Source organism: Cercospora kikuchii (genome assembly GCF_019650295.1).
Source record: "Cercospora kikuchii DNA, contig_00003, whole genome shotgun sequence".
NCBI classification, from domain to species: Eukaryota; Fungi; Ascomycota; class Dothideomycetes; order Mycosphaerellales; family Mycosphaerellaceae; genus Cercospora; species Cercospora kikuchii.
In genome coordinates, this window is record NW_025408584.1 from 3,218,730 (window position 1) to 3,243,516 (window position 24,787).

The window sequence follows — 24,787 nt, forward strand, 5'->3', positions numbered from 1 at the left end:
CGAATGGCCTAGCAATGAACGGCAGCAGCAATCGCGAAGAGATGCAGCAAACCGACAGGCTCGATCCAGCAAACACCCTTGCGCCTCCTCCTTCCCAGGATGCAGTGGTTCAGAGCGCTGAAATGGGAGTGCGCGCAGCTGGGGAGCAGGCCATGATCGAGAATAGCGCCATACCCATGACGAACGGCAAGATGGACCCCAAGCCCGAGCACGAAGTCCACAGCAACGCGCAAAGTAGCATGGCCGGACACGAAGTTCACAGCACCGGACAAAGCAACATGCAAGCACCAGCTCCTCTTGCAGTGCATCATGGCGACTTGGGCAACCTGGATACTCCGGCGCGTCCAGTGGTCGACCACGGTATTGAGAGTAATGTTCGCGACACAATCGACTTGCACGAGACAGCAAATGGCTTGTTCAAGGTTGAAAGCGCACCAAACGACCAGCTCCACGACCTCAGTCTGTATGCAGCCTTGCCAGATCCAAATCGATTGCTGTTCGGCCAGGATTCTGCAATAGATGCAGCGCTTGCGGATCCCAGCACCCCATCGAACGCTCTCGTGCATGTCGGTCTTCCTGCCTCGCCGACGATGGTTGAAGAAGAACCGAGTACCCATCAGGCTTACGCCATGCTCAAGTTCCCGGACAGTTATTACTATGTGAAGTCCATGAATGTTATGGTCGGTCGTGATCAACACTACTACAACGCCTTCAAGGAGAGTCAGAAACAGGCCAAAAGGAAGGCCAAGATGCAGCGCCGCGCCCAGCAGTCGTTGGATGACTATGCTCGTGAGCCCAGTCACCATTCCCAGCACGGTGGCGATGATGACGAGGAGGATCTCGTCGGCCGACCTGCTCATGGCCTATTGAGCACGTACAGCGATGTAGGAGGCGCTGTCTCCTACGTTGATCCTACTGACTACGGCTTCGAAAGCACCACGGCCCTCACTCAGCGAAATCGGAGAAGCAAGAACAACTCGTCATCGAATCACTCGATAGCGCCACGCAGCCTTCACGAATTTGAGCAAGGCGATGAACTGGAGGGCGAGCTATATGCTGACAGCCATGGTAAGGTACACGAACCCCAGGAATGGGCGCAAGTCACAATTCATCCTCGGGAACCCGGTCATATTGAGAAGATTTCGCGCGAGCATTTGATCATTCGATTTGATCGGGACAACTCGCGTTGGGTCATGGATGTGATCGGCAACATGGCTATGCACAATGGCGATCTTCGTAGACGAGGCGAGACTGACATCGTGCTCAGCCACGATGACGAGATCATCATCGTCTCCGTCAGCTTCAGATTTATGCTTCCGAACGATCATGAAAGTGAGATTTACTACCTGGAAAGTTCCGAGTATGCCAATGACGGCGAGGAGAATGATCTTGAAACGAGTCCGGCTATTCAGGGAGTGTCGCAGACGATTGAGACGGTGGAAAGCAGTGATGAAGGCGATTCATCTGAGGAGGACGTCCCTCTTGCACAACAGAGTAAACCGAAGAAAACCAAGGACAAGAAATCAAAGACCAAAGAGCGAAAGCTGAAGCCTGTAAAACTGAAATTGAAGAATAAGAATGCTGGCAAGAAACCGCAGAAAAGTACTGAGGCTGCTAACGCGGAGGACAAGGCACCGAAACTAAAAGGCAAGACACCCGCCAAATCTGGCGGCAAGGTCCCTGCAACGGCGTCAAAGGCTCCAGCTCAAGAGGAGGGGCCATCGGAGTTAGCAAATCACAACGAGGAAGGCCAAGCTGCAAAACCGAACGATGAAGCATTACCTGTGCCTTCCACTGAGACACCACTTCCTGAAGCCAGTCAAACTCCACAAGCGGCGCAGCCAACTCAAGCTTCGCCACCAGCAGCGATCAATCTTGACGCAAATTCCGCTTTCGCAGGCGCTGATCCATCTCAGCTGCCACAGAAACGCAAGGGTCCAGGTAGGCCTCCCAAGAACGGACTGATATCAAAGCGTGACGATGCAGGCGTCAAGCGCAAGCTCAAAGAGTACGAGCGGCAAGGCCTTGCACCCCCGTCCATGAATGAATTGTTGGAAATGGTTCGTGCAGAGCAGCGGCAAAAGGATGCTGCCGCCAAAGCAGCATCACGAGGCGAAGCAGCTCCGGATGTGGCAATGCAGAATGTGGATCCGCGGATGCAGAATTACAGCACAGCGTACGCTTCGACTACACCGAACCAGCCCCAGCAAAATGTGGCCTCTGGCAGCAGCGCACCGAATGATATTCCAACGGCAAGATCAACTAGCCCTCGACCGCGACGTCCTGCTCGCTCGCCGTCCCCCATGCCTGCTCGTGAGAGCTTTACGGAGGAGCAGCTCAAGAAACCAGCGATCACATACGTCTTTATCATCGATGAGATCTTGCAAGATCCAGCACTGGATGGCCAAGCGGATTTGCAAACTATCTACGACAAGATACAAAAGCGATGGCCGTACTTCAAGTACGGGACTACGACTAACGGCTGGCAAAGCAGCGTGCGTCACAATCTGCTGCAGAGTCCACGCTTCGTAGAATCTGGCAAGAGCGGTAAGGGAAAGTACTGGAAGATTGACTTCTCGCATGAACTTGATCCAAAGAAAAGGAAGCAAGCGTCGCCACCTCCGCCCGCTCTACCTCGAAACGGCGCACCGTATCAGCAGCCTTTCAATACAGCCTATCAGCAAGGTGGCCAGATGTATCACAGTCCGTACAATCCAGGCGCAAATCCTGTTGCAGGGCCGTCTGGCTCAGGGCAGATGCAGGCGAATGGACAGCCGGCGAACGGACAGTACCCGCAGCCTCACTACGGGGCACAGAGTGGTCCGTCATCACAACAGCCTCAGCCGGCGCAGCCGCAACAGCCGCAACCGTTCGCGAACATCGTGGGAGCCATCTTGGAATACCAGCCACGATTCCTTGCGCCTCATGTTGGCAAGGACACGCATGACCAAGCATCCAAGCAGTTTCAAGATGCATTGCTTTACTACTCGGATCTTCACGCCGGCACAACGCCTGCTACAGAAGGAGAAGTTGACGAGACGCAGGATCCATACAAAACATTGAAACAGATTTTCATACAGTATGGTCAGGGCGACACAAGGAGTTCACAGAAGAGCACGACCAATGGCGACAGCACTGCCACTGCCACGTCGACCGCTGCACATGATTCTAATCCTAATACCAGTGTACCTGCCGCAACAGCACAGACTGCAAATCAGGCTTCTCCAAGCACGACTACGGCGGCCACTATGAACACACAGTCCGCGCAGCCTGCGATGATATCAGCTAATGGCACGCCTGCAAGTCAAACAAACTCGCTGGCACCGCCGCAGCAGAGCCAGTCGCCTGCTGCGAATGCAAGTTTCGCAACACAGCAGCCACACCAGGCAGTTCCACCACCAGCTTCAAATTCTGCTGCGCCTAACTTGAGCTCATATCCTGCGGCAACGACCTCAATACCCGGACCGCCACAATTCTCCCATCCTGCCCCGATTGCGCAAAGCCGACCACCAAGTGGAACGCAGGCAATGTATCAGTCGAGTTCTGCGAGCGCGCCTCCACCTCCCCAGCCGTCCATTGCACCAACACAACAGCCCATTTCTGCTTCCCAGGTTCAGCCCGTTCCTGCAACATCGCAGCATCAACCTGGGCAGCCTAATGGGATCACGCAGTTCCCACCGCGACCAGAGCTCGGGACTCAGACCCCGTTGGCAGCAAGTCAACTCCCTTCAAATTCAGTAGTGAGCGAGCAAAGAGCTCCACAGCCTGAGGCGAGCCAGAGAGTGACCAGTCCAGTTGTCCTTCCTACCATGGCAGCTACACATGTACAGCAACCCCCGCAGGTAACCCGGACAAATTCTGTCGGTGCGGAGCAGTCGACTACAGCTGCTCTTCACCCGGCGACAGCTGCAGTCATAGGCGCAACGCCCGCAACTGCTAATAGTTCAGTCCATGCAGGTATGGAGATTGGTGCAGCGAAGCAACCTAATAACCCACTCGAGTCGAATGTCTCTCCAGTTACGCGCTCTACTGATCTACAACCTCCTTCACCTGGCGTCAAACGACCAGCTGAAGAGGTCGATGCCGACCCTGAGGCGAAGCGACAAAAGACCACACACGAGTCGGGTCCCGGTGCAGTCGCTGATGTTCGGCCTGTTTCAGCAGGCGTGAAGCGTCAAGCTGAGGAAACAGCTGGTGACCATGAGGCAAAGCGACTGAAAGGGACAAACGAGCAAGGGCCTGGTGCACCTGCACCCTAGGTGAATGTTAGGGACACAAAAGTGCGCGTCAAGGAGTTTTTGCCGACGCAGTTTTGGAAGGGTGTTATTTGTGTTGTTCATCCTTTTTATGTGTATAAGACTTGGAGCGTTCTAGCGAGCGAGGCGTTGGGGTTATATTAGTCAGTACATGAATCAACGAATGAATGCCTCTGCCCTACCTTAAATCCAGCATACATTTACGTACACATTTGTTTTGCGAACATAGACTTGTGCTGACTGACTACCGCGCTGCCTGTGCCTTGGAAAGGTCTGGACATTCGCAGAATGTGTTTATCTTTGCCACATTGTTCACTGAGGTCTGGACAACACAGCAGAGCCTTCTCAAGCGAGAACTTCAATGATCTCGAACCTGACTACCCTTTTACCCCTGACAGCTCGCCTGATACATGCTGTCACATGTCTCACTTGACACATGCGCACAATGACAGATGTGTGCGGAGCGAGCTAATTATGCATACATCTCAGATTATAGTCAACGCCCACGTCACAGCCACGCGGTGCCGCTACTGTGCGTGCGGATAAATATTGCGAGGGTAAGCTAGCAGCCGTTCGCGTGGACCCGTACCATGAACACTTTGCCGGAGTCAAGAGACCCTTTGATGGCGTCGATCCGGGTGGATTGTTGGTAGAACCGAGACATTCTTGAGTCGTTCGGGATGGGCTTGGCGACGATTAGCGATCAAGTAGTCAGGGGAATTGAGACATTCGCGAATGTTCTTGACATGAGGTCGTTTGGTACCGTTGAAACGCGGCATGGCAGGACCATGTTGGTGGAATCTCCACGGGGAATTCTTTTGTCGGGTGATGGCGTTGTCGGGGTTCATAGGGGGACTGCGGTGCTTGTCATCTAGACCTTGTGCATGAAGGTAATCGAGAGGTTAGGCGTGGTGTCATGAGAGCCCTCCACCTGATCTTGATGTGAGCATGGGTGAGCGAGAGTGCGCCTCTCCATCGTGATGGTAGCTTTGCCCTGCGCTGTGGTTCACAGACGAATAGCAATTGATGGGGCAGACGAAATTATAATTATCCATGGTTCCTTGAAGTGCTGTGATTATTTAGCTAGGAAACTCTGGAATGCTTTGTTATCGATCGCAACGTTGCCAACGGCTCGCATCCTCCGTTTCCCTTCCTTTTGCTTCTCCAGTAATTTCCGCCTTCTGGACACATCGGCGGCATGTAGCTTCTGCAATACATCTTTCCTGAATGGCTTCAGCGTCTCGCGTGCTACCACGCGCTTGCCTGCCACAGCTTGAATGACCACTTCGAACATTTGACGATCAACGTGCTCCTTGAATTTGGTCACCCATGCTTTGCCAAGTCTTTCGGCTTCGGAATAGTGGATGACTCTGGCTACAGCATCGACAGGTACCTTGTTGACATTCAACTGCAATTTGATTATATTGGACTTTCGGTATCCAGCATCTTCATAATCGAGAGAGGCATATCCTTTAGTGGCCGATTTAAGCTTCCCGAAGAAGTCGTCCACCAACCGTTCCAGAGGTAACAAGTACTTAAGAATTACTTGCGTGGCAGTGAAGAATGTCAAAGACTGCTGCTCACCACGATTGGCCTCGCACAGTTTGATGATTTCTCCCAAGTACTCTTGCGGAAACGTAATTGTGGCCTCGACATACGGCTCCTGCAACTCGGCCACGGTCTGATGAACCTGCTGATTCTCAGGGAAGTCATTTGGGTTTGTGATGATTTCTTCCTTGCCATCCTTGCGTATTACCTTGAAGGGGACAGAAGGTGGGGTGATGATAATGTTGGCTCCATGTTCCTGCCTCAGACGATCTTCGAAGACAGAGCAGTGAAGTGTGCCCAGAAAGCCTAAACGCCAGCCCGCGCCCAAAGCTTCACTACTCTCCTTCATGACCGTGACGGATCGATCGTTGAGCGTGACTTGGTTGATGCTGTCCTCAAGATGGGTATAATCCCCTTGGTCGGTCGGGAAGGCAGCAACGAACACCATGGGCTTTGGCTCGACAAATCCAGGCAAAGGCTTGACGACGTCCCAATTCTTGTAGGCCACAGTCGTGTATGTATCACCAATTTTGGCCTCTTTGCTGCGTTTCATGCCCGGGTTCATGTAGATGTATCCGAGCTGACCTGCTCGCAAGCACTTCTGTGGTAGTTCCAGCGGATACATGATGCCGACCTCACCTGCAATGTACTCGAGCCCTGTGACATAGGACACCAATCGATCGCCGGCTTTGACCTTGCCTTCAAATATCCGCACAAGCAGAATCACACCTTTGTAGTTGTCATACCAGCTATCAACGAGAAGCATCTTCAGGGGGCCGTTCTCATCTCCAACCGGCGCCGGAATCTGTTCCACGATTTGAGGCAACAATTGGGCAACATTCAGGCCTGTCTTCGCAGACACCATAGCAGCATTTGAAGAATCGATCTCAAAAGTGTCCTGAAGCTGCTCGATAGTGCGCTGCGTATCCGCTGTTGGCAAATCGACCTTGTTGAGCACCGGGACTAGTGTCAAGTCCTGTGCAAAGGCAAGATAGAAGTTGGCTACGGTCTGTGCCTGAATGCCCTGCGAAGCATCGACCAGTAGTAGCGCTCCACCACAACTGGCGTAGCTACGACTAACTTCCGCCCTGAAGTCTACGTGGCCAGGTGTGTCGACGAGATGCAGAAGGTAGTCTTCGCCATTGTGGTTGTATACCATCGAGCATGTCTGCGCCTTGACAGTGATGCCTCGCTCTCTTTCCACATCCAACTTGTCTAGAATCTGCTTGTTGCCGCCGGGAGGAATGGTATTCGTGAGCTCCAGCAGCCGATCGCTAAGCGTGCTCTTGCCATGATCGACGTGAGCAACGATGCAGAAGTTGCGGAAGCGCTCGATGGGAATCTTCGAGATGCGCTGCTCGACGACGGTGGGATCGTGAATGGAGCTGGCGGCCAATCGAGCTGTGCAGCTCAATGACCTCTGCTGGCCCGGGAGCGCCAGACGCGCTGCGAAGGTCGCATTGTGGGTGACGGACGACTGCCAGGAGCGGCAGAAGCCAGCTAGTCCTTTAGTCGCCAGGAAACATCGTCGCATGAGGGAGAATTGATGGCATTGGCAGTGCACGTCGTGTCTTCGCCAAAAGTCTAGAAGTGAAGTTCTTGGCATTCTGTTGGCCCCCGCGACGACCAGATATAAACATCTGATGAACTTTGGGCGGCGGCATCAGCACACCGGCAGACAACATATCAGTAAAAATGCCATCAGCGACGAGAGAACCATCGACGAAGAAGTCGTCATCATCAAAGACCGCGGACGATGCGAAGACGCACAAGCTGTCGCTAAAAGGCAGCTCAAAACTGGTGACGGAGTTCTTCGAGTACTCCATCAACACCATATTGTTCCAGCGCGGCGTCTATCCGGCGGAGGACTTCACAGCGTACGCGTGGACAGAAATTGATGGAAGCGGGTGAACTAATGGACTGGTAGGGTTAAGAAATATGGTCTGAACATGATGGTCACGCTCGATGACCAAGTCAAAGCATACATCAAGAAGATCATGTCGCAACTCAGCAAATGGATGCAGAAGTCCAAGATCTCAAAATTAGTCATCGTCATCACATCCAAGGAGACCGGCGAGCACGTTGAACGATGGCAATTCGACGTCAATATCTTCAACGACGACAGCAAGAAGAAGTCGCGCTCTTCCAGTGGCGACAAAGAGAATTCCGCGCCGGCGGGATCCAGCACCGAAGCAGCACAACCTGAGAAGACGGAAGCAGAAATTCAATCTGAAATTCAAGCACTATTTCGTCAAATCACCGCCTCTGTTTCCTTTCTGCCTATGCTTGACGGGAATTGCACATTCAACGTCCTAGTATACGCAGATGCAGATAGTGAGGTGCCGCTAGAGTGGGGAGACTCTGACGCGAAGGAGGTGAAGAATGCAGAGAAGGTCATGTTGAGAAGTTTCTCAACGCAAAATCACAGAGTGGATACTGTGGTTTCGTACAGGTATGTTGCGCTATGGAATATCAAAGAGGCGCTATGGTCTCGGCGGATGACAATGTTGGCCGTGTACGCCGCTGACATGCAGCAGGCTTGCCGACTGAGTCAATGGCTCTCACCTTTTTTACCATGCCGACGAAATTCTGGAATCATGAGATCGCATTGAAGATGTCGATCGTGGTGTTATGCGCACGCACCAGTTGTGCGGTTGTGGCGTGGGAAGGCTTGAAATTCGCGGCTTGACGGTATGGCATGGAGCACAAGGCTCATGTTCCCCTACGAGAGATTTCGTATCTTATGTGTATTTTGCGGCTTCTCAAACGTTTGCTGTCCACAATGAACAAGGCAGCGAGCCGTGGTTGAATCGGCACCGGAGCTGGCCCCACATTTTGAATTCCTCCAAGGTTGGAGCTGTAAGAGCACATTGTTGCTGCACGTGGCGATGGGTACTGTAACACCCGACAAGCATTTGTCGGTCCTTCGCTGCTTCGAACGTGTCGCCGAGCCGGTGGTATGTTGGGACTGCAGTGCAGACTGGCGTTCACACTGCTTTATCTCCCGAAGGCAGTCTCGTAGACATTACACGCCGGTGACGCAGAAATTCAATAACGTGTGATGAGCCATGCATTTACTCTGTAAGTCGCCGCTGAGCGCAATCGCACAACGACAGAAAATAGTAGCGCGAGGCTGCCGAGCTCCTGCACACGTGCATCGAGGATTAGGCCTGAAGATAGAGCGGCGGATTAGAGCTCGAAGCCTCTCACACCTCTCAGCGGGAAGTAAGTTCGATAGTAGATCCGGCTGAGACGGCGCGAATGCAAATCCATGCACGCAATCCGAATCCTTCGATCAACATGAGTCTGCACGTGCTATTTGAGATCATTTGGTACGTCTTTTGCAACCATTCATGTAGCTTGTGCTGGCAACATCCGCACCAGAAGGTTTCGACAGTGGTACCGCAAGGGCAGCAAAAGCGCTCGTAGGGTGTTCGTGACCTGGCACGTGGGCACCATGCATGAGAAGCCCATTAGAAGCAGCACCTTTGTGTTCTCGTGGCAGTCATGCAGAATTTCCTAGAATGCGGCCCTCAGATACGCGCAGTTCGACATGCAGCAAGGACGGCATGTTTCGTATTGGACTGCATTGTGCATTGAATGGTAATATCGGTTGGGAAACACCAAGAGGCTCTGCGAGTCAATGCTGAGGCACTCCCAATGCCACTTGATCGTGCTTTCCAGTATCACATGCTCGAGAAGCATTGTGAATTGTGCGTGGCAAAGCACAGAAGCATTGCTCGCGCGTGCTGGGCTGCGCTTCGGTGTCTCGCTGCTGCACCTTGCGGGTCTACCGGCAAATGCAAGCTTTGTCGACCTCCAGTGCTGGAGTGTTGCTGGCCCAGGTCGATGTGCATAGACTCAAGCCATCGCAATTCTCTTTCGTTGAGGTTCAGCGAGACGCTGTACCATAGACAGATGGTGTCCACGCTGGCAGGTAGATACTCATTCACGGCTCGTAGACCAGCGCGCACTCCTGTGTTCTGTTAGCGTTGTCCGCGGTCTGTGGCTGTCCCAAGAGGCCGCCTGCGATGACGAGAGTCCAACGACTCGGTACGCTCCGGAGAGCAGAAGTTGAGGTGAAACTGGAGCACCGGCTCCTGCCATCTGGGACGTGGGAAACACGCGGTCCACCAGTCCGGTCCCACGCCGAAAAAGCATTGTTGACGGTACCAGAGAAAGGGAGCACCGCTGAGATGGCCACCGTCCGAGACACGGCACCCGGCAGACAGATTCGCTCTCAGGAGCACGGCGTGGGCGTGGTGTGTCTCAGAGCAAAGTGTGGTACAGCGGGTGAGCTGCCTGACGCCAACAGGGGATCAACATCCTGGACCGCGACGTGCCGACGAGGCTTCCTGGTCGGTCCCACAAACCGCACTTCACTCTACTGCACGAGCTCCAGTGCTGCTCCCCGAAGCTTTCGTATCGACGGCAGGACGACACGACGCAGTCAGCGACACTGGCCATACGAGCCGCCTGCACCGCTCGAGCGTGCGCTGTTTCAAGAACACTTGGGGGAGTCCACTGGCCACGCGCCTCACGAATCGGCCTCCAGACTATGTGGCCGCCTCATGGCATGCACGATACGAGGATATCTTGGCCACACTCGTCGGTGAGACAGTTGCTCGCATGTAGCTGGTCTGGACAAACCACATTGGGACGCACTGCATACGGCATCTGGGCGATGTGCTGTCCAGCTTGCGAATGCTCGGCTTCCTTGAGGCGTTTAAGCTTTGGCTCGTTTTGGGAGCCGCTTCGCACCGCCTGGAGGTTGGCTGGTGCGAGCAGCATACCAGCCCGCTCGAAAAAGCATCACGCTGCTGCAGACTAAGCCAAAATGCGTCAAGGGCTGCTAACGAATGCCCGAAGGGGCAGGCAGCTCTGGAACGATGCCGCATGGAGACTGCCGATGATGCGCTGTGATAACACCATCGCGCCAAAACATGCACACAAAACAATCTGGCGCCTGTAGAGAAGAGTACGCTGAAATCAGCGGCGTGTCGTGTGTACAGTGTGTGGCATGCATGATACTGCACAGTCCGATCATGATCGATATTGCCGCACAATCCACGTTTTCAAACTATGTACGCTGGCCGCCCAGCAGTGTGCTTGCATGATGGTGTCGGTGCATCTGCCCGCTCCACTTGCGATTTGGCATCGGACAGACACAGTTTGGCTCCGTTGTGGTCACTTTGACGCCAGCTTTTGTCTTACCAGCACTGGTCAAAAAGAAAATGTCATCATTAGCATGCTCGGTCGACGCCCTCGACCCAAGCGCGGAACATGAGATAGGAGCGATCCTCGGATGGACGGCTAGCAAGTGGATCTGATATTATTGCAAGCCGGGCCTACTACGCTCAACGCAACACATGCACTTGGCGTTGCAAGACGGCGCCATACCAATATAATGATGGACGATTGGCTTTCGGACTGCTAAACTCAACCACAGATTGAAGTTTAGCTGGTCTCCCGTGGCTGACCGGACTCGGTCTAGCTCGAACGGCTTCGAGTAAGGTACGGGAAACTTTATACCGTAGATGCTGCCTAAAAGAGACTGGCGTACCTGACGATGCCAAAAAGAGATCCTCGTCACCAGCTCTGCGATGCGGAACATGGCTTGCTTCTCGACTCCCGCCTGCAACATGAACTTTCGGCAACGCTATGCGCTCGTGGCGCTGGCTTCTGCAGCGCAGGAGCAGTGCTCGGCGCCAGGTGCCTGGAAGGTTTCGTTCATCAACGGGCACGAAGCTGAGGGATTCAGTGCCACAGCCTTCATATACTGGGCTCGTGCCTCGTGCTATCCCTTTCACCCACCACCGACTTGCCAAGTTGTACATCGTTGCCGGGCATTGTCCCTACACACATTCGCTCATCTAGTGCTGGTTGTCCACTGGCTACTACCGTCTCTTGTTCGGTCTTCCAACACCTGAACATTGAACGAGGCCGTGCTGCACCATAACCTCACTGGACCTGGAACCCGCGCTCATCGTGCGCGGGGTCTCTTCTTGCGATGGGGCTCCTATCCTACATGAAGCCCAAGAAGGGCACCGAAGAGGAGAAACCAGAGACGGGAAAAGTTGAGACCACCGAGAAGCAATCAACCGATCAGAGCAGGGCCAGCACATCTGGACCGACACCCGGCAATGGCACTCCCGGATCGTGGTCAAGACCAGCTTCTTTGTATCCTGCCAATGAGTACCGCAACTCGCAGTCCGATGACATTCACGAAATCAAATGTGACGTGATGGTCAACTGGCTGTACCAGCAGCAAATGGAACGTCTCTGGACTGCGGGTGGCATGGATGAAGGCGTGGTCCTCAAGAAGTCCCGGGGACAGTACACTTGCTGTCCCTCTGATATTGTGGAAGAGCCCTTTGGATTCTTCAAGGCCATTGAGACCTTGAACGTGAAGGTGAGTCGTAGCATGTCTCCCAAACACATCGCAATACACCCTGCTGACATGCACACAGGTAGCCATGACTGTCAACACGAGAGTCATCAAACTCTTCCTTCACAACAACGACCGACCGTATGTCCCGCTCAAAAATGGACTGCGTCTGCAGGTACTTCCAGATATCTCATACCTTCCGCGCTGCCAGAAGCATCAATTCGCGGCCTTCATCGCAGATCGAGGTCTGCTGGTGGTGTGGGATGATGAACCACGTCACTTGCTTGACCGCGCCCACAAGATTGAGAAGGCACTCATGGAGATGATTTGGGATGATACGTCCTCAATCGACGAGAAGAAGGAGGGCAGTGTTGCCGTCAACGAGGTTGATGGCGATTCTGACGGCAGCGATCTCGAGGCCAACGGACAGGAAAAGCCTCGCAACATCGTGCTGTGGCAAGCAATCCTCTGCGCTGTCACCTTGTGCGTCACGTTCGTCGCCATCGGCACGGGCTTCCAGGCGATTGCCGTTTCGACAATCATTGACAGCAACTACATCCGAATGGCTTTCGTACTCGTCGTTCCATTGCAGTTCTGGCTGGGTCTGTTCTTCTTTCAATCGCTCGTCAACAACATTGCGCAGCTCATTGGTCCGATTTCGCAAATGTCCGCCAACACCAAGTTCTACTCTGGTCTGAAGCCGAAGAGGCTGCGACGTGGTGACGCCGCATTGCCGCATATCACCATCCAGATGCCGGTGTACAAGGAAGGCCTCCAGGCTGTCATCGAGCCCACCATCCGGTCGATCAAAGCTGCTATCTCCACATACGAAATGCAAGGTGGTACTGCCAACATTTTCATCAATGATGATGGTATGCAGCTTATCAGCGAGGAAGATGCTCGCGCTCGCCAGGACTACTATGACGAGCACAACATTGGATGGGTGTCACGCCCAAAGCACAATCCCAAGCCTGCAGAAGGCGAAGAAGTATTCCTTCGACGTGGCAAGTTCAAGAAGGCTTCGAACATGAACTATGCGCTCTGGGTCAGCAATCGTGTCGAGGACAAACTTGCGGCCATTGAACGTCACCAAGGCTGGAACCAAGAAGACGAGGCTAACGCCTACCGCGATGCTCTGACAGAGGTTGTCGAAGAGGATGAGGGAAGAACCTGGGCCGATGGCAATATCCGCATGGGCGACTATATCCTTTTGATCGACTCAGACACTCGTGTTCCCGTCGACTGCTTCCTGGATGCTGCTTCGGAAATGGAACAATCGCCTCAGGTCGCTATCATCCAGTACTCCTCCGGCGTCATGAACGTCACCGACTCTTACTTTGAGCGTGGCATCACATTCTTTACCAATCTCATCTACACCGCTATTCGATTTGCCGTCGCCAACGGCGACGTCGCACCCTTTGTCGGCCACAATGCTATCCTCCGCTGGTCCGCCTTGCAGGCTATCGGCTACGAATGCTACTACGGCGACGAACGCGAGAAATTCTGGTCTGAGGATACTGTGTCCGAGGATTTCGACATGGCCCTCCGACTGCAGACTGCTGGTTACCTCGTACGTCTTGCCGCGTACCAAGGCGATGGATTCCAAGAGGGTGTGTCGCTGACGGTATACGACGAGTTGGCACGATGGGAGAAGTACGCTTATGGATGCTCCGAGCTTATTTTCCAACCCTTCCGCTACTGGTTCACTCGCGGACCCTTTACGAAGCTCTTCCTCCGCTTCATCGCTTCCGGCATGCCACTCCCGTCGAAGCTCACAATCATGGCATATGTCGGCACTTACTTCGCACTCGGATCCGCATGGGCCTTGACTTTCGCCAACTACTTCCTCACAGGTTGGTACAACGGAATGCTCGATCACTACTACGTCGACTCATTCAGGATCTATTTCGCTATCATCATTGTCTTTTCCGGTCTTGGAAACGTTTCTCTTGCGGTGCTTAGGTACCGCACAGGCGAGTGTGGACTCTTCCGCGCGCTACTGGAAAATTTCTCATGGGTACCGCTACTCATGATCTTCTTGGGTGGCGTGTCCCTCCACGTCTCACAGGCTCTTCTATCGCACTTGTTCAGTATCGACATGACTTGGGGTGCCACGAGCAAGGAGGCTACCGACACTACCTTCTTCAAGGAAGTCCCGCACGTTATCAAAAAGTTCAAGGGAACTTTTATCTTCTGCTTTTTCTGCACTGCCATGATGATTGTCTTGGCGCAGTTCGCTCCTTACTTCTGGCAGATCACCGACTTCATCGCCATCTACCCACTCAGCAGCGTCGTTGTGGGGCATTTCCTACTACCTGTGGCTTTGAACCCAGGTCTGATGAGATTTACATGGTAGACAAATCTCCGTCCACCTTTTGGTATTCATGTGTACATTTTTTGGCAAGCGAAGGAGGTCCCTGGCTAGGGTAATAGAGATATAGTGTTTTAACGTTATGAACAAAATGATGCAGAGTATGCAGCTTCGAAACAGTGATCCTGTCCAATCCATAGCACATCTTCTTGCGACGCGTTCGTCTCTGCTTTTCCCATAATAAAAAAGACGCGTCGTTGCTTTTCACGTTGCGCTTTTCATCGTGATCATTCCACCAGACGCCCACCACGTACACATACAGATCTCGATGTGGCACTCTCCATTTTGTTACCGTTTTGGACTACAAGGTGTGTTGCAGGTCCAGAGTTGCCATGTGGCCTGATCGGCATGATCTTCGAAAGCTTTCTGTGCTGAAACCTGCAGACAATCCTGCACAATGCCGATCATGCTCTGCTATCTCGAGACAATGCATTTCTGTATCACAGAACGAAATGGTGCTCGTGACTGTGCGAGACACACATTGACAGCCTCTCTCGTCAGCATACAGCTGTGAAGAACTCTCCACGATCGTGGCTGTCCGATGGCTGGAATGGCTGCCGTGGGCTTCGACAAGCATACTTGCGCCTCCCAGCCACTGGCGAAATTGAGGGCTTGAGCAGACTTGTCACCATGACCACCCGTGGCGTGAGCCAGGCTGCGTGGCGATGGCCAGAGCGATCGTTTGGCAACCTTTGAGAAGGGTCACGCCGTGGTATGCAGCGAGCGCAATGTGAGTGTCGTGGAGGAGCATGTAGGGAATCGATTGTTTGCCCTGCTGTTGGGATCAACAAGTCTGCATGAGGCTTCGGGATGTACCTCAGCGGCGGCTTTCTGAGTGTCAAGCCAACCGACTACGCAGAAGAAGCACACATGATGCTGCCGTCGACGCGGACAGTGTCCCCCTCGCCGAAAGATGTTGCGTGACGCCGAATAGTTCGTTCTGTCTGCCAGGACGCGCCTCCAAACCCATTTTCCAAGCGCCGCGCCCTCGAGGCGGTCAGGGTATCGCGACACAGACCAGCGCCGATCGTCATGGAGGCCGCAGCCACGGCACATGTGGCACGTATCGTATCCTGACACATGGAGACCTGCCAAGTGCGAGTGCGAGGAGATTGCTCAATAGTGCCTCCGTGCCGAACCCTTCGGCCCGTTTCGACGCTGTTCCTCTTCCTCTTCCTCCCCGACACGAGCCCGAAACGACAACGGGCGAGAGTTTCGTCTTAGCACCGTTGGCATGCGAAGCATCGACAGATTCCTTGCAGACACCTGGAAAACGGCTCAGCGAACGCGGCACGAATGCGCACTTGCACATAGATTGCATGTGCTCATGCATGCCGAGGAGGATCGCGGGCCATCATACCGAATGCGCTGTCTTCTTCGTGTCTACTGCTGCTGAGACAATAGCCTCCACGCTAGGACCATCCCACCATGGAAGAGCTGCAGGCACAGCACCGCAAAGAGCAGAAGGACTTGCAAAGTCGAGTGACGCAGAAGAAAAAGCAGGCCAGCAAGAAGACACGGAAAGCCGTCAACGATGAATGCGAGCAGCTGGAGCGTGATCTCAAGGACAAGCAGGCCCGAGAAGTCGCGGAGCTCAATGGCAACGCAATCATAGAGAACGAACCCTCCGCTGAAGAACTTGAGAGGCTCACGCTGCAAGTCGATGACAACTCGCCGACAGAAGCCAATGGCACTTCAGCCGGCGCCTCTTCCGCGACGAAGCCCGCTGATTCAGAGGAGGCAGCCTCCGCCGCCGGAGCTGGCAAGAAGCGTAATCGCCAGAAGGACAGACTGGCAAGACGCGCAGCGGAACAAGAAGAACTCGCTCGGCAGGCAGCCGAAGAAGCAGCAAATCTCCCCGACATGAAAGAGCAAGAACGTATGAGAATGCTCGAATCAATGAAGGAGCATCAACTCGTTGAGAAAGAAATCCGCGCAGATGGACACTGCCTCTACTCTGCTTTCGCCGACCAGCTCGAGCAGCTGGATATACCACTTGAATCAGAGCCTAGCGACCAGCCTACTGTTGCATACAAAACAGTTCGGGCCAAGGCTGCAGACTACATTCAGTCTCACCAAGATGATTTCGTTCCATTTCTGGAAGAGTCTTTGCCCGAGTATGTGCACAAAGTGCGCGACACCGGCGAATGGGGCGGTCAGCTCGAATTGATGGCACTTGCCAAAACCTACAGCACGAATATCAACGTGTTGCAGGATTTCGGCCGTATCGAGAAAATCGAAGGCGCGACTGGTAAAGAAGTTAAAACTGTCTGGCTTGGCTACTACAAACATGGCTTTGGCCTTGGAGAGCACTATAACAGCCTGAGAAAAACGCCATGAGCTCCGACTAATGTACGTCTACACTCCTTCAGGCTTTTCTGGCGCGTAAATAATACGGCGTCTCTTCCGACTTCGCACGAACACGAATATGGCGTAACCCAGGCTGATGTAAAAGGACAGACTAAGGAGGCAGATCAGTTACCAGTAAGCAACAAGCAGCGGAGATGAGTGACTTACGCCGTGGTGATGAACAAAGCAACGAGCGTCCAATGCTCCCATTGGATCCCAGTGAAATACAAATGAAGCTGGCTCACACTGATGGAAGTCATGCAAGACCACAGCAGAGCCTTGAGTATTTGCAGAGTGAGGTACAACCTGGACGAAGTCAGCGCACGAACCATGAGCAGTCGAGCCTTTAACCTAGCCCTGATCAATTGTGTAATGGGTAGTGGTCGATTGAACTCACCATGGCTCGAGAAGGTGATGTGACCAGAGGACCATTTCCACAGGCTCTGCTATGAAGTTGAGTAGCTCGAGAACCAGGGCAAGTATATGTGTCCTGCTGACAGTCAGCCCATTGAGCCTCAAGACATGCAGCGTTGGCGACCACTTACGCTTGCACCTGACCATCTGTGCTCGTCGATACCAGCATGAGGCACACCACGACCAGGATGTTGCTGAACACAAGGAAAGTATGTTTTACCCAAAACAACCACAACACCAGCGCATGGTACGACTCTTGGGGATAGTAGCCATACATTGTGACACAAAGCTATGTCAACGTCCGTTGCAGCCAGAAGGGCTTCGCTGGAGGACACACTTCCACTACATATTCACGAAAAGCTCTTTCTGCACCGCGCCGCAAGCTTGCGTCGTGCTGAATCTTTCTCCAAGATCTGCACAATCATGTCGCACCAAGCGCGTGATGCTACAAAGCCATGGTGAAAGACAGGCGGGCAAGAAGCAATTCCGTACGCGCCCACTGCACCACTGCGGCGCAGGTTTCATCAAGCCCTTTGTGGAAGGCAGCAAGCGCCCGCCAAGAAATTTTGCCCCGGCTTACACCACAAACGGCCGACATAGAATCTTTCAGGAACAAGCTTGTGAACCTCTACAGATTCGCTCTGGCCTCCCTGGCCTGTAGGAATCGCTTCGGAATCGGCACATGCACAGCGCGAATGAATTCTGCGAAGCCTTTGCCGAGTGCATCCAAGATCTTACTACTCGTGACACCTCTTCCCAAAGGTCCGTATACCACGAAATGAACTGCTTTGATATCAGGCATCTCGACTCGCTCAATGTAATACCAGTCTTTCCAGTCGGATCCCATCATCTCTCTCAATTTGGCCTTGGTCAATAGAGAGCGCAGCCAATTCCATTCTTCGTCTGTCTGGACGTAGAGACCGATGTTGACATTCGCTCCCTTGTCACCACTACGGCCAAGAGCAATATCTCCAATCGGCGCCAGAATCGTCTCTCCAAAGCTTGCCAGGTCCACAGGCGAAGTTGGGTCGTAGTCTTCACGTGGCGCAAGAGGTTCCGTCATCTTTGGGGCGCCAACGGTGTGTCTCGAGATCCGCTGAGAAGCCTTGTCAATAACGCTGACGCCCTCGTCTAGCTCTGATTGCTCGATGATACCAGGGTAGAATGCAATGTACTCTTTCGGAACGACGGTTCGCATGTCCAGTGACGAATGGAATCCGGCGAAATGCTGCATCGCGTTCACTGCAAAGGCTCCGGGAAGTTTCGTGAGCACTTCCTTATCTTGCGCCTGCGCAAAAACGCGCATGTATGTCGTGGAGGCTAACTGACAAGAAGGGTTTTCTTCCGGTCTGCCGACCCACTGAAAGTCAAGCACGTCGAATTTGTCCAGGACATTCCAGTCTTGCAACTTTGTTCTTACCTGAGCTTCGAAGAGTGCCCATTTCTTTGCTGTTGCGTAGCCAGTGGCATTGACGAGCAATTCACATTGCCAACCGCCTTTGTAAAAGACTGCAAGTTTAGTAGTCGAAGGTGGTGGATGACCCTTGGTTCCAGAGACCTTCACTCTGTCTTTCCCGATGTCTTCAATCTTAATGTGCGTTGTGTCGGCCTTCACATCGGAATTGAGGTAGATATTACCCTGCAGCTCATACAAGAATTGACATTTGACTGTGTCTGCAGTTACGAAGCCATTCAGACTGTCGTGTTTTGTCACGATACAGTCTCCATTCGCTTCGATCTCCACGATACCCAGGCCCAAGTTCAGGAGTTGAGGGATTTCATATTGGAAGAAGCCAGCGAAATTGGCGCCGGTAACATATGTGCTACATTCAATCAGGTGACCAGCAACCAGCGCTCCGGCCAAAGCGTCGAAATCGTCGTGCCCCCACTGATGCCACCAAGACGCAGCACCGATGACTGGACTGGCATCGGAGACACGGCCACAGATAACAATGTCTGCACCTTCATCGAGACCTTTTCGTATCGCACGAACTCCAAGATATGCGTTCGCCGATACAATGGGATTGCGTTCCGGATGCTCTAGGAAGACTCTCGAATTTCCCTCCAACTTCACGTTCGCATTGTTCCTGTCCAGATGGGGTAGGTCGACGTCTTCTTCAGCTTTCGACAAAATCTCACCGATACGTGGAAGCAAGTTGTCGCCTTCGACATATGCAACTGTCAAGTCCAGGTTCTTCGATCGAACATATTCGTGGACTTTCATCGCGAGACCTTTTGGATTCAACATTCCGCCATTGATCACGACTTTGATCTTTTTCTCTGCCAAAAGCTCCGCTGACATCTCAATTCCGTCCCATGCTGTCTGGCACCATCCTGAATGCTGGCCTTTGGTGAACGCTTCGGCATCGTTTCCGAGGTTGATCTCAGCTAGATAGTCACCTGTGATCACATCGACTGGTCCGTGTTTTGCTTGATTGTACATGTGATAGCCCGGGTCCGGCACTGCACCGCTGCAGTTTGCTATGCGAACAGGACGTTTTGGAGAAGCCATTGTGAGTATTGGAAGTAGTGATGATCGATAGCAATGAGTCGTTATGCACTAAAGTGCTTTGCGAGCAGGACAAATAAGTCCCGAAGAAGATGTCTACTATACAACAAGAGCTCGAGCAAATTGCTCGGATGTTCCGGAAGAATCACAATCGTATTGATCGTGTTCATCAGATGTGTGCATTTGAGTACACTAACGCTCGTGAATGACATGGTCCCCTCGACGTCGAGATCCGAGGTGGCTCACGCAGAGCTCCACTTTCAGCGTGGGGTATTGCATCTGCACTATGGACTTGGTATTTATTGCGCTTCGTGAGCGTCATTGGACGAAAGCACCTGAATGATTGCCCAAGTAACGTGGATACAGCAAGAGACGGCGTTGATCAGCTGATATAATCAAGGTGCGATTATGGGCAAATGTCGTCGTAGAGCGGCCAATGTGTTCCAGCATTGGGAAAGGACCTTGGCTGGCAGCATTGTGTAAAAGCTGGAAACATTGTGGAATGTGTACCTGCCTCATCACCCATTGTTATACATCCGATGGTGAAGGAGTGACCCACGACAGATCTCTCGCGGCCATACCGGCATACATTGCTTTACCATGATCGTGAATCCTTCGACTCTGGTTGCCGGGGTGGCGAGCTATTGGTAAGCGATAGGATCAAAGTGGTATTGTTTCAGACTCTCTGCTCCATCTCAACATCTGCAACACCAAGATCAGTGCAATCAAGCAAGATGGTGGCCACAGGCGGCAAAGAACCTACCATAACACTCTACACAGGCCAGACTCCGAACGGCATCAAGGTATAGTATTGAATCCCCGCAAATCGGCGCCGAAATCCCAGACGACCGACCACCGACTTACAGTGTTCAGATCAGTATTACCCTTGAAGAACTGGGCCTCCCTTACACCGTACGCAAGGTCGACATCGCGGCAGACGAGCAAAAGACATCCTGGTTCGAAGCAATCAACCCTAATGCCAGGATCCCCGCCATCACAGACGTCTTCCCAGATGGCAAAGAAATCCGCGTGTTCGAGAGCGGCAGCATAATGCAATACCTCGTCGACCGCTACGATGGAGAGCACAAAATCTCCTATCCTCGCGGAAGTAGAGAATGGATCGAGACGAACAATTGGCTGTTCTTCATGAACGCCGGAGTGGGTCCGATGCAAGGTCAAGCAAACCACTTCTTTCGCTACGCAACTGAGCATGTTCCGTACGCGATCGACAGGTACCAGAATGAGACCAGACGGCTCTATGGTGTTCTTGATAAGCATCTTCGGGAAGCTGGGAGTCCGTACCTTGTTGGCGATCGATGTACCATCGCAGATATTGCGCACTGGGGATGGGTTGCACTAGCGAGGTGGGCGCTAGGAGGGCCTCATCACCCGTCGTCTCCATTAGACGATTTTCCGGCTCTGAAGGCCTGGGAGGAGCGGATGTGTGCCCGGCCGGCGGTGGAGCGGGGAAGGCATGTGCCCGATACGCATCAGAGGGAGATGTTGCGAGACCCAGCGGCGATGGAAGCATTTGAGGCCCGAGGCAAGGCATTCTATCAGAAAATGGCAGATAAGGAGAAAAGTTGAGACTGGTTGTCGTTTGTTAGCTACAGTGAAAGAAGCTCAGGTGAATTGGAGTATCTCTGATGAATCGAAAAACATGCTTGGACGGACATTGACTGGTGGCACCCCCTTTGTGTTACGGTCTGCGGCGCCATCAGATCTCATTCTGCAGCCGATTGCAGCTCGTTTCGTAGCTGGACTGCGATCTCATCGACAGCCTTTCGTTTCGATTCAGGGGTCTCGGCGTGGCCTTCAGCAGGACGTTTGGGCATAGGTGTAGGTGCTGCCCAAGACGGTCGCTGCAACACTACCGTACCTGACTGTGGGTCACTCACACTAGCATTTCTATCGCCATGCCGGAGTGCATTGGAGAGAGCGGGAGATAGCAGAGACGTGGTCGGTGGTAGTAAAGTCGCCAGCGCGGCAGTAGCAGCAGTCCTAGACCATCCTGTTGTGGTAGTATCGCCTCGTGCGGTGGGAATAGGAGGCGACCTCTCTGAGCCCGTAGCTGGCAACGCTACTGGCGTCGAAAGAGTAGTTGTATGCACGAAGTTGCCAGGTCGATTGGGATCTGGTATTCGAGCTAATGAGTACCCGAACGCGTTGCGTTGCTGAGCTAGAGAGGGCGCCGTGGTCTGGTCGGACGTACCACGAAAGGGCGTGCCTGCTTGCTGCGGCGCAGGCTGTGTGTGCAGCAAAGGCTGCCCTGGTGCATGCGCTTGGTCTTGCGGACGGCCTGCAACTGCTGCTGGTGTCGAGACGGGGACATCCCATTGTTTTGCAACCTCGCAGCCCGGGAACGGAATGACAATATCAGTGCCCTCAGTGATCGGCGACGATCGCGACTCCACGGGCCGCGGTTGATCGAGGAAGGGAATAATAATGTCAATCGCTTGTGGGAGCTGCTTGCATACTTCGATCAGCGCTTTGGAGAGTTGGCTGGCAGGAGTCGTGTCAATCGAGCTTAGGTACTCTTTGCGCTGCTTCTCCAGGTCGGACTCCTCCGGTATCTCTTGGCGCAGCTCTGCGTCCTTATTCAAAGCGCGCCAATGCTGAGCGACGTTGCAAATGTCTTGTTTACGTACGCAATCTACTTGTGGCGTACGATGTGCATAGTTCTCTTTCAGCCACTTCAGCACGGCGGCATAGCTGTAGCGCTCTTCCACTTTGAGCTTGCAGAAGAACATGATCGCCTGGCTCCTCTTGTACTCGTCTAGGATACGAATGTTGTGTTCGTGTCGATAGCCAGCACTTTTCGTCCTTGGGGTGCGAGTAATATAAGCCCATTCGGGAATACATTTGCACTCCAGAAACCCTATACCGCATGGCTCCGGCATGCCCTCGGCGTGCTTGGTGTAGAACTGGAGTCGGATCCTCAATTTGCATTGATGAGGGTCCGTCAGCATGTCGTCCTTCTTCTTCCGCCGTCGTTGGACAGCACTTCCTTCTGCTCCACGCTCTCTGCGCTCTACACGCCTTTGGTTGCGGCAATGCCAAATCTCCATAACCACTCCATTTGCTCTTTTGGCTGGGACTGTGTCGCGCTGCCAGATGTTCGACATGTGCGGCCAGTAGTCCGAGATCTGCTGAGAGTTCAAGAGTACATCTTTCTCCAGGTGAAATAGCTTCTCTCTGATCTCTTCGACATCATCTGGGAACGGTCGATAGGGCAGGGGCTTATTGGAGTACTGGATCATGGAGCCGACGACAGGTGGGAAATCGAGCAGCTTGCGATTCGTATTGTTCACACCCAGGGGCGGTACTTTTGGTGCAGGCTGCGGCGGAGCCTCGTTTGGGTCATCTTGTTGGTTGGCAGGCACGGCATTGAACGAGTTCATGCTTTCTTGGATGTTGTGCGGAGTGTGCGGGAATCCATTAGATGGAGTCGGCGCGTCGATGGGCGGGAATCCTCCGAGGCCGATGCGGTACGAGGCGTCGGGCGCCATCGAGGACTGCTCGTGCGCGACATGTTGGCAGCGCGTGTCGAAGAAGAATGAGGTGTAGCCACGCGCGTCGGGTCTCACAGAGCTGCCAGAGGAGTGCGAGTCAATGTTTCAGCACTGGTCTGTCAATATTTGACGACCGCCTGCTCGCCACAAACACAATTCTTGATCAGACCAGAAAGGGAAGGGAACACGGTGTGTGCCTGCTGACGCTATGGATGGCAGGAAGAGCGGAAGGACTGGCAGCAGGCCTTAGCGGTCTTAAGGCGGATTTTGTATCGCAACTGAGCAGGGCATTTGTAAACGAGCTGGAGGGAGGATGTTTACAAAAGCCCAATGCCGCGCCGTGACCTGCACGCAAGCACGTCTTGTCTCGGATCAACTGCAGCCATGCCACCACACTCCATCCTCGTTCTTGGCCTCGGCGAGCTGGGCGAGGAGGTCGTCAAATCCCTCGCGACTCATCCTGAGCGCAACAACATCAAGATCGCGGTGCTGCTCAGGTCCAGGAAGCCACAGCATGAGACACGGCTGCAGCAATGGAACGTTGAACCTGTGCTTGGCAATGTGACCGAAGACGCGCAAGATGCACTCGCAGACACCTTCCGTCCCTATCACACGGTCATCTGCTGCACAGGCATGTACTCGCCGCCATCAACGCAGATCAAGATCGCGAAAGCAGCCCTCAGCGCCGGAGTCAAGCGCTACTTTCCATGGCAATTCGGCATCGACTACGACGTGATCGGCCGAGGTAGCGGACAGGATCTCTTCGACAGCCAGCTTGATGTGCGAGATCTTCTCCGAGGACAATCCCAAACACAATGGGTCATCGTGTCAACGGGCATGTTCATACCATTCCTGTTCGAGCCGAGCTTCGGGTTGGTGAATGCTCAAAGATCAGTCGTGACCGCTATTGGCAGCTGGAAGAACGAGATCACGGTGACCAATCCTGAAGATATCGGAAAGGTGACAGCGGACATCGCAGTGCGACATCCGGACGTGTCAGGCGTAGTTCATGTCTCCGGTGACACGATTTCGATGCAACGTTTGGCAGAGGTTGTCGAGCAGAGCACAGGGAAAGCAGTGGTTCGGAAACTGAAGACACTGGAAGAGTTAGAGCGAGAGCTTGCAGATAGGCCCGACGACGGCATGCGTAAGTATCGGGTTGTGTTCGGCAGAGGCATTGGGGTTAGCTGGCCGAAAGACGAGTCCTTCAATGCAAAGCAGGGAATAGCTACAACCGTGATCGCGGATTGGGCATTGCAAAACATAAGACCATAAGACCACTTTGGAGCTGCCAAGCGCAGGAGAAACAGCTATACTTTGAAGGTTCTCTTCGGTAATTGCGAAGTGAGCGAAAAAGAAAGAGGCTGAACCCAAGCCAGTACTTCCTAGCACTTGCATAGTGCAGGTGACAGTTGTGTTGCACAGCATGACTTTCAGGCC

General features: G+C 53.4%; 10 protein-coding genes across 10 annotated transcripts; 6 read left to right on the forward strand and 4 right to left on the reverse strand.

Moving 5' to 3' along the window:
- Positions 1-41: 41 nt before the first annotated feature.
- Positions 42-4,259, forward strand: CKM354_000563700 (uncharacterized protein; the record flags this gene model as incomplete). The annotated part of the gene is made up of 1 exon (XM_044800915.1): positions 42-4,259. One exon carries the CDS (start codon positions 42-44, stop codon positions 4,257-4,259), a length of 4,218 nt encoding a protein of 1,405 aa, XP_044656850.1.
- Positions 4,260-5,331: 1,072 nt separating this feature from the next.
- On the reverse strand, positions 5,332-7,338 carry CKM354_000563800 (uncharacterized protein; the record flags this gene model as incomplete). The annotated part of the gene is made up of 1 exon (XM_044800916.1): positions 5,332-7,338. The coding sequence occupies one exon, from the start codon at positions 7,336-7,338 to the stop codon at positions 5,332-5,334; it is 2,007 nt and encodes a 668-aa protein (XP_044656851.1).
- A 161-nt stretch (positions 7,339-7,499) lies between these two features.
- On the forward strand, positions 7,500-8,354 carry CKM354_000563900 (uncharacterized protein; the record flags this gene model as incomplete). Its single annotated transcript, XM_044800917.1, has 3 exons — positions 7,500-7,681; positions 7,732-8,256; positions 8,342-8,354. The coding sequence occupies 3 exons, from the start codon at positions 7,500-7,502 to the stop codon at positions 8,352-8,354; spliced, it is 720 nt and encodes a 239-aa protein (XP_044656852.1).
- A 3,460-nt stretch (positions 8,355-11,814) lies between these two features.
- Positions 11,815-14,548, forward strand: CKM354_000564000 (uncharacterized protein; the record flags this gene model as incomplete). The annotated part of the gene is made up of 2 exons (XM_044800918.1): positions 11,815-12,216; positions 12,275-14,548. 2 exons carry the CDS (start codon positions 11,815-11,817, stop codon positions 14,546-14,548), a joined length of 2,676 nt encoding a protein of 891 aa, XP_044656853.1.
- A 1,443-nt stretch (positions 14,549-15,991) lies between these two features.
- CKM354_000564100 (uncharacterized protein) lies at positions 15,992-16,903 on the forward strand (the record flags this gene model as incomplete). Its single annotated transcript, XM_044800919.1, has 1 exon — positions 15,992-16,903. The coding sequence occupies one exon, from the start codon at positions 15,992-15,994 to the stop codon at positions 16,901-16,903; it is 912 nt and encodes a 303-aa protein (XP_044656854.1).
- An 18-nt stretch (positions 16,904-16,921) lies between these two features.
- Positions 16,922-17,603, reverse strand: CKM354_000564200 (uncharacterized protein; the record flags this gene model as incomplete). The annotated part of the gene is made up of 4 exons (XM_044800920.1): positions 16,922-17,024; positions 17,081-17,218; positions 17,310-17,402; positions 17,458-17,603. The coding sequence occupies 4 exons, from the start codon at positions 17,601-17,603 to the stop codon at positions 16,922-16,924; spliced, it is 480 nt and encodes a 159-aa protein (XP_044656855.1).
- Positions 17,604-17,954: 351 nt separating this feature from the next.
- Positions 17,955-19,838, reverse strand: CKM354_000564300 (uncharacterized protein; the record flags this gene model as incomplete). The annotated part of the gene is made up of 1 exon (XM_044800921.1): positions 17,955-19,838. The coding sequence occupies one exon, from the start codon at positions 19,836-19,838 to the stop codon at positions 17,955-17,957; it is 1,884 nt and encodes a 627-aa protein (XP_044656856.1).
- Positions 19,839-20,569: 731 nt separating this feature from the next.
- CKM354_000564400 (uncharacterized protein) lies at positions 20,570-21,422 on the forward strand (the record flags this gene model as incomplete). The annotated part of the gene is made up of 2 exons (XM_044800922.1): positions 20,570-20,638; positions 20,709-21,422. 2 exons carry the CDS (start codon positions 20,570-20,572, stop codon positions 21,420-21,422), a joined length of 783 nt encoding a protein of 260 aa, XP_044656857.1.
- Positions 21,423-21,559: 137 nt separating this feature from the next.
- CKM354_000564500 (uncharacterized protein) lies at positions 21,560-23,344 on the reverse strand (the record flags this gene model as incomplete). The annotated part of the gene is made up of 1 exon (XM_044800923.1): positions 21,560-23,344. One exon carries the CDS (start codon positions 23,342-23,344, stop codon positions 21,560-21,562), a length of 1,785 nt encoding a protein of 594 aa, XP_044656858.1.
- Positions 23,345-23,731: 387 nt separating this feature from the next.
- On the forward strand, positions 23,732-24,622 carry CKM354_000564600 (uncharacterized protein; the record flags this gene model as incomplete). Its single annotated transcript, XM_044800924.1, has 1 exon — positions 23,732-24,622. One exon carries the CDS (start codon positions 23,732-23,734, stop codon positions 24,620-24,622), a length of 891 nt encoding a protein of 296 aa, XP_044656859.1.
- Positions 24,623-24,787: the final 165 nt, after the last annotated feature.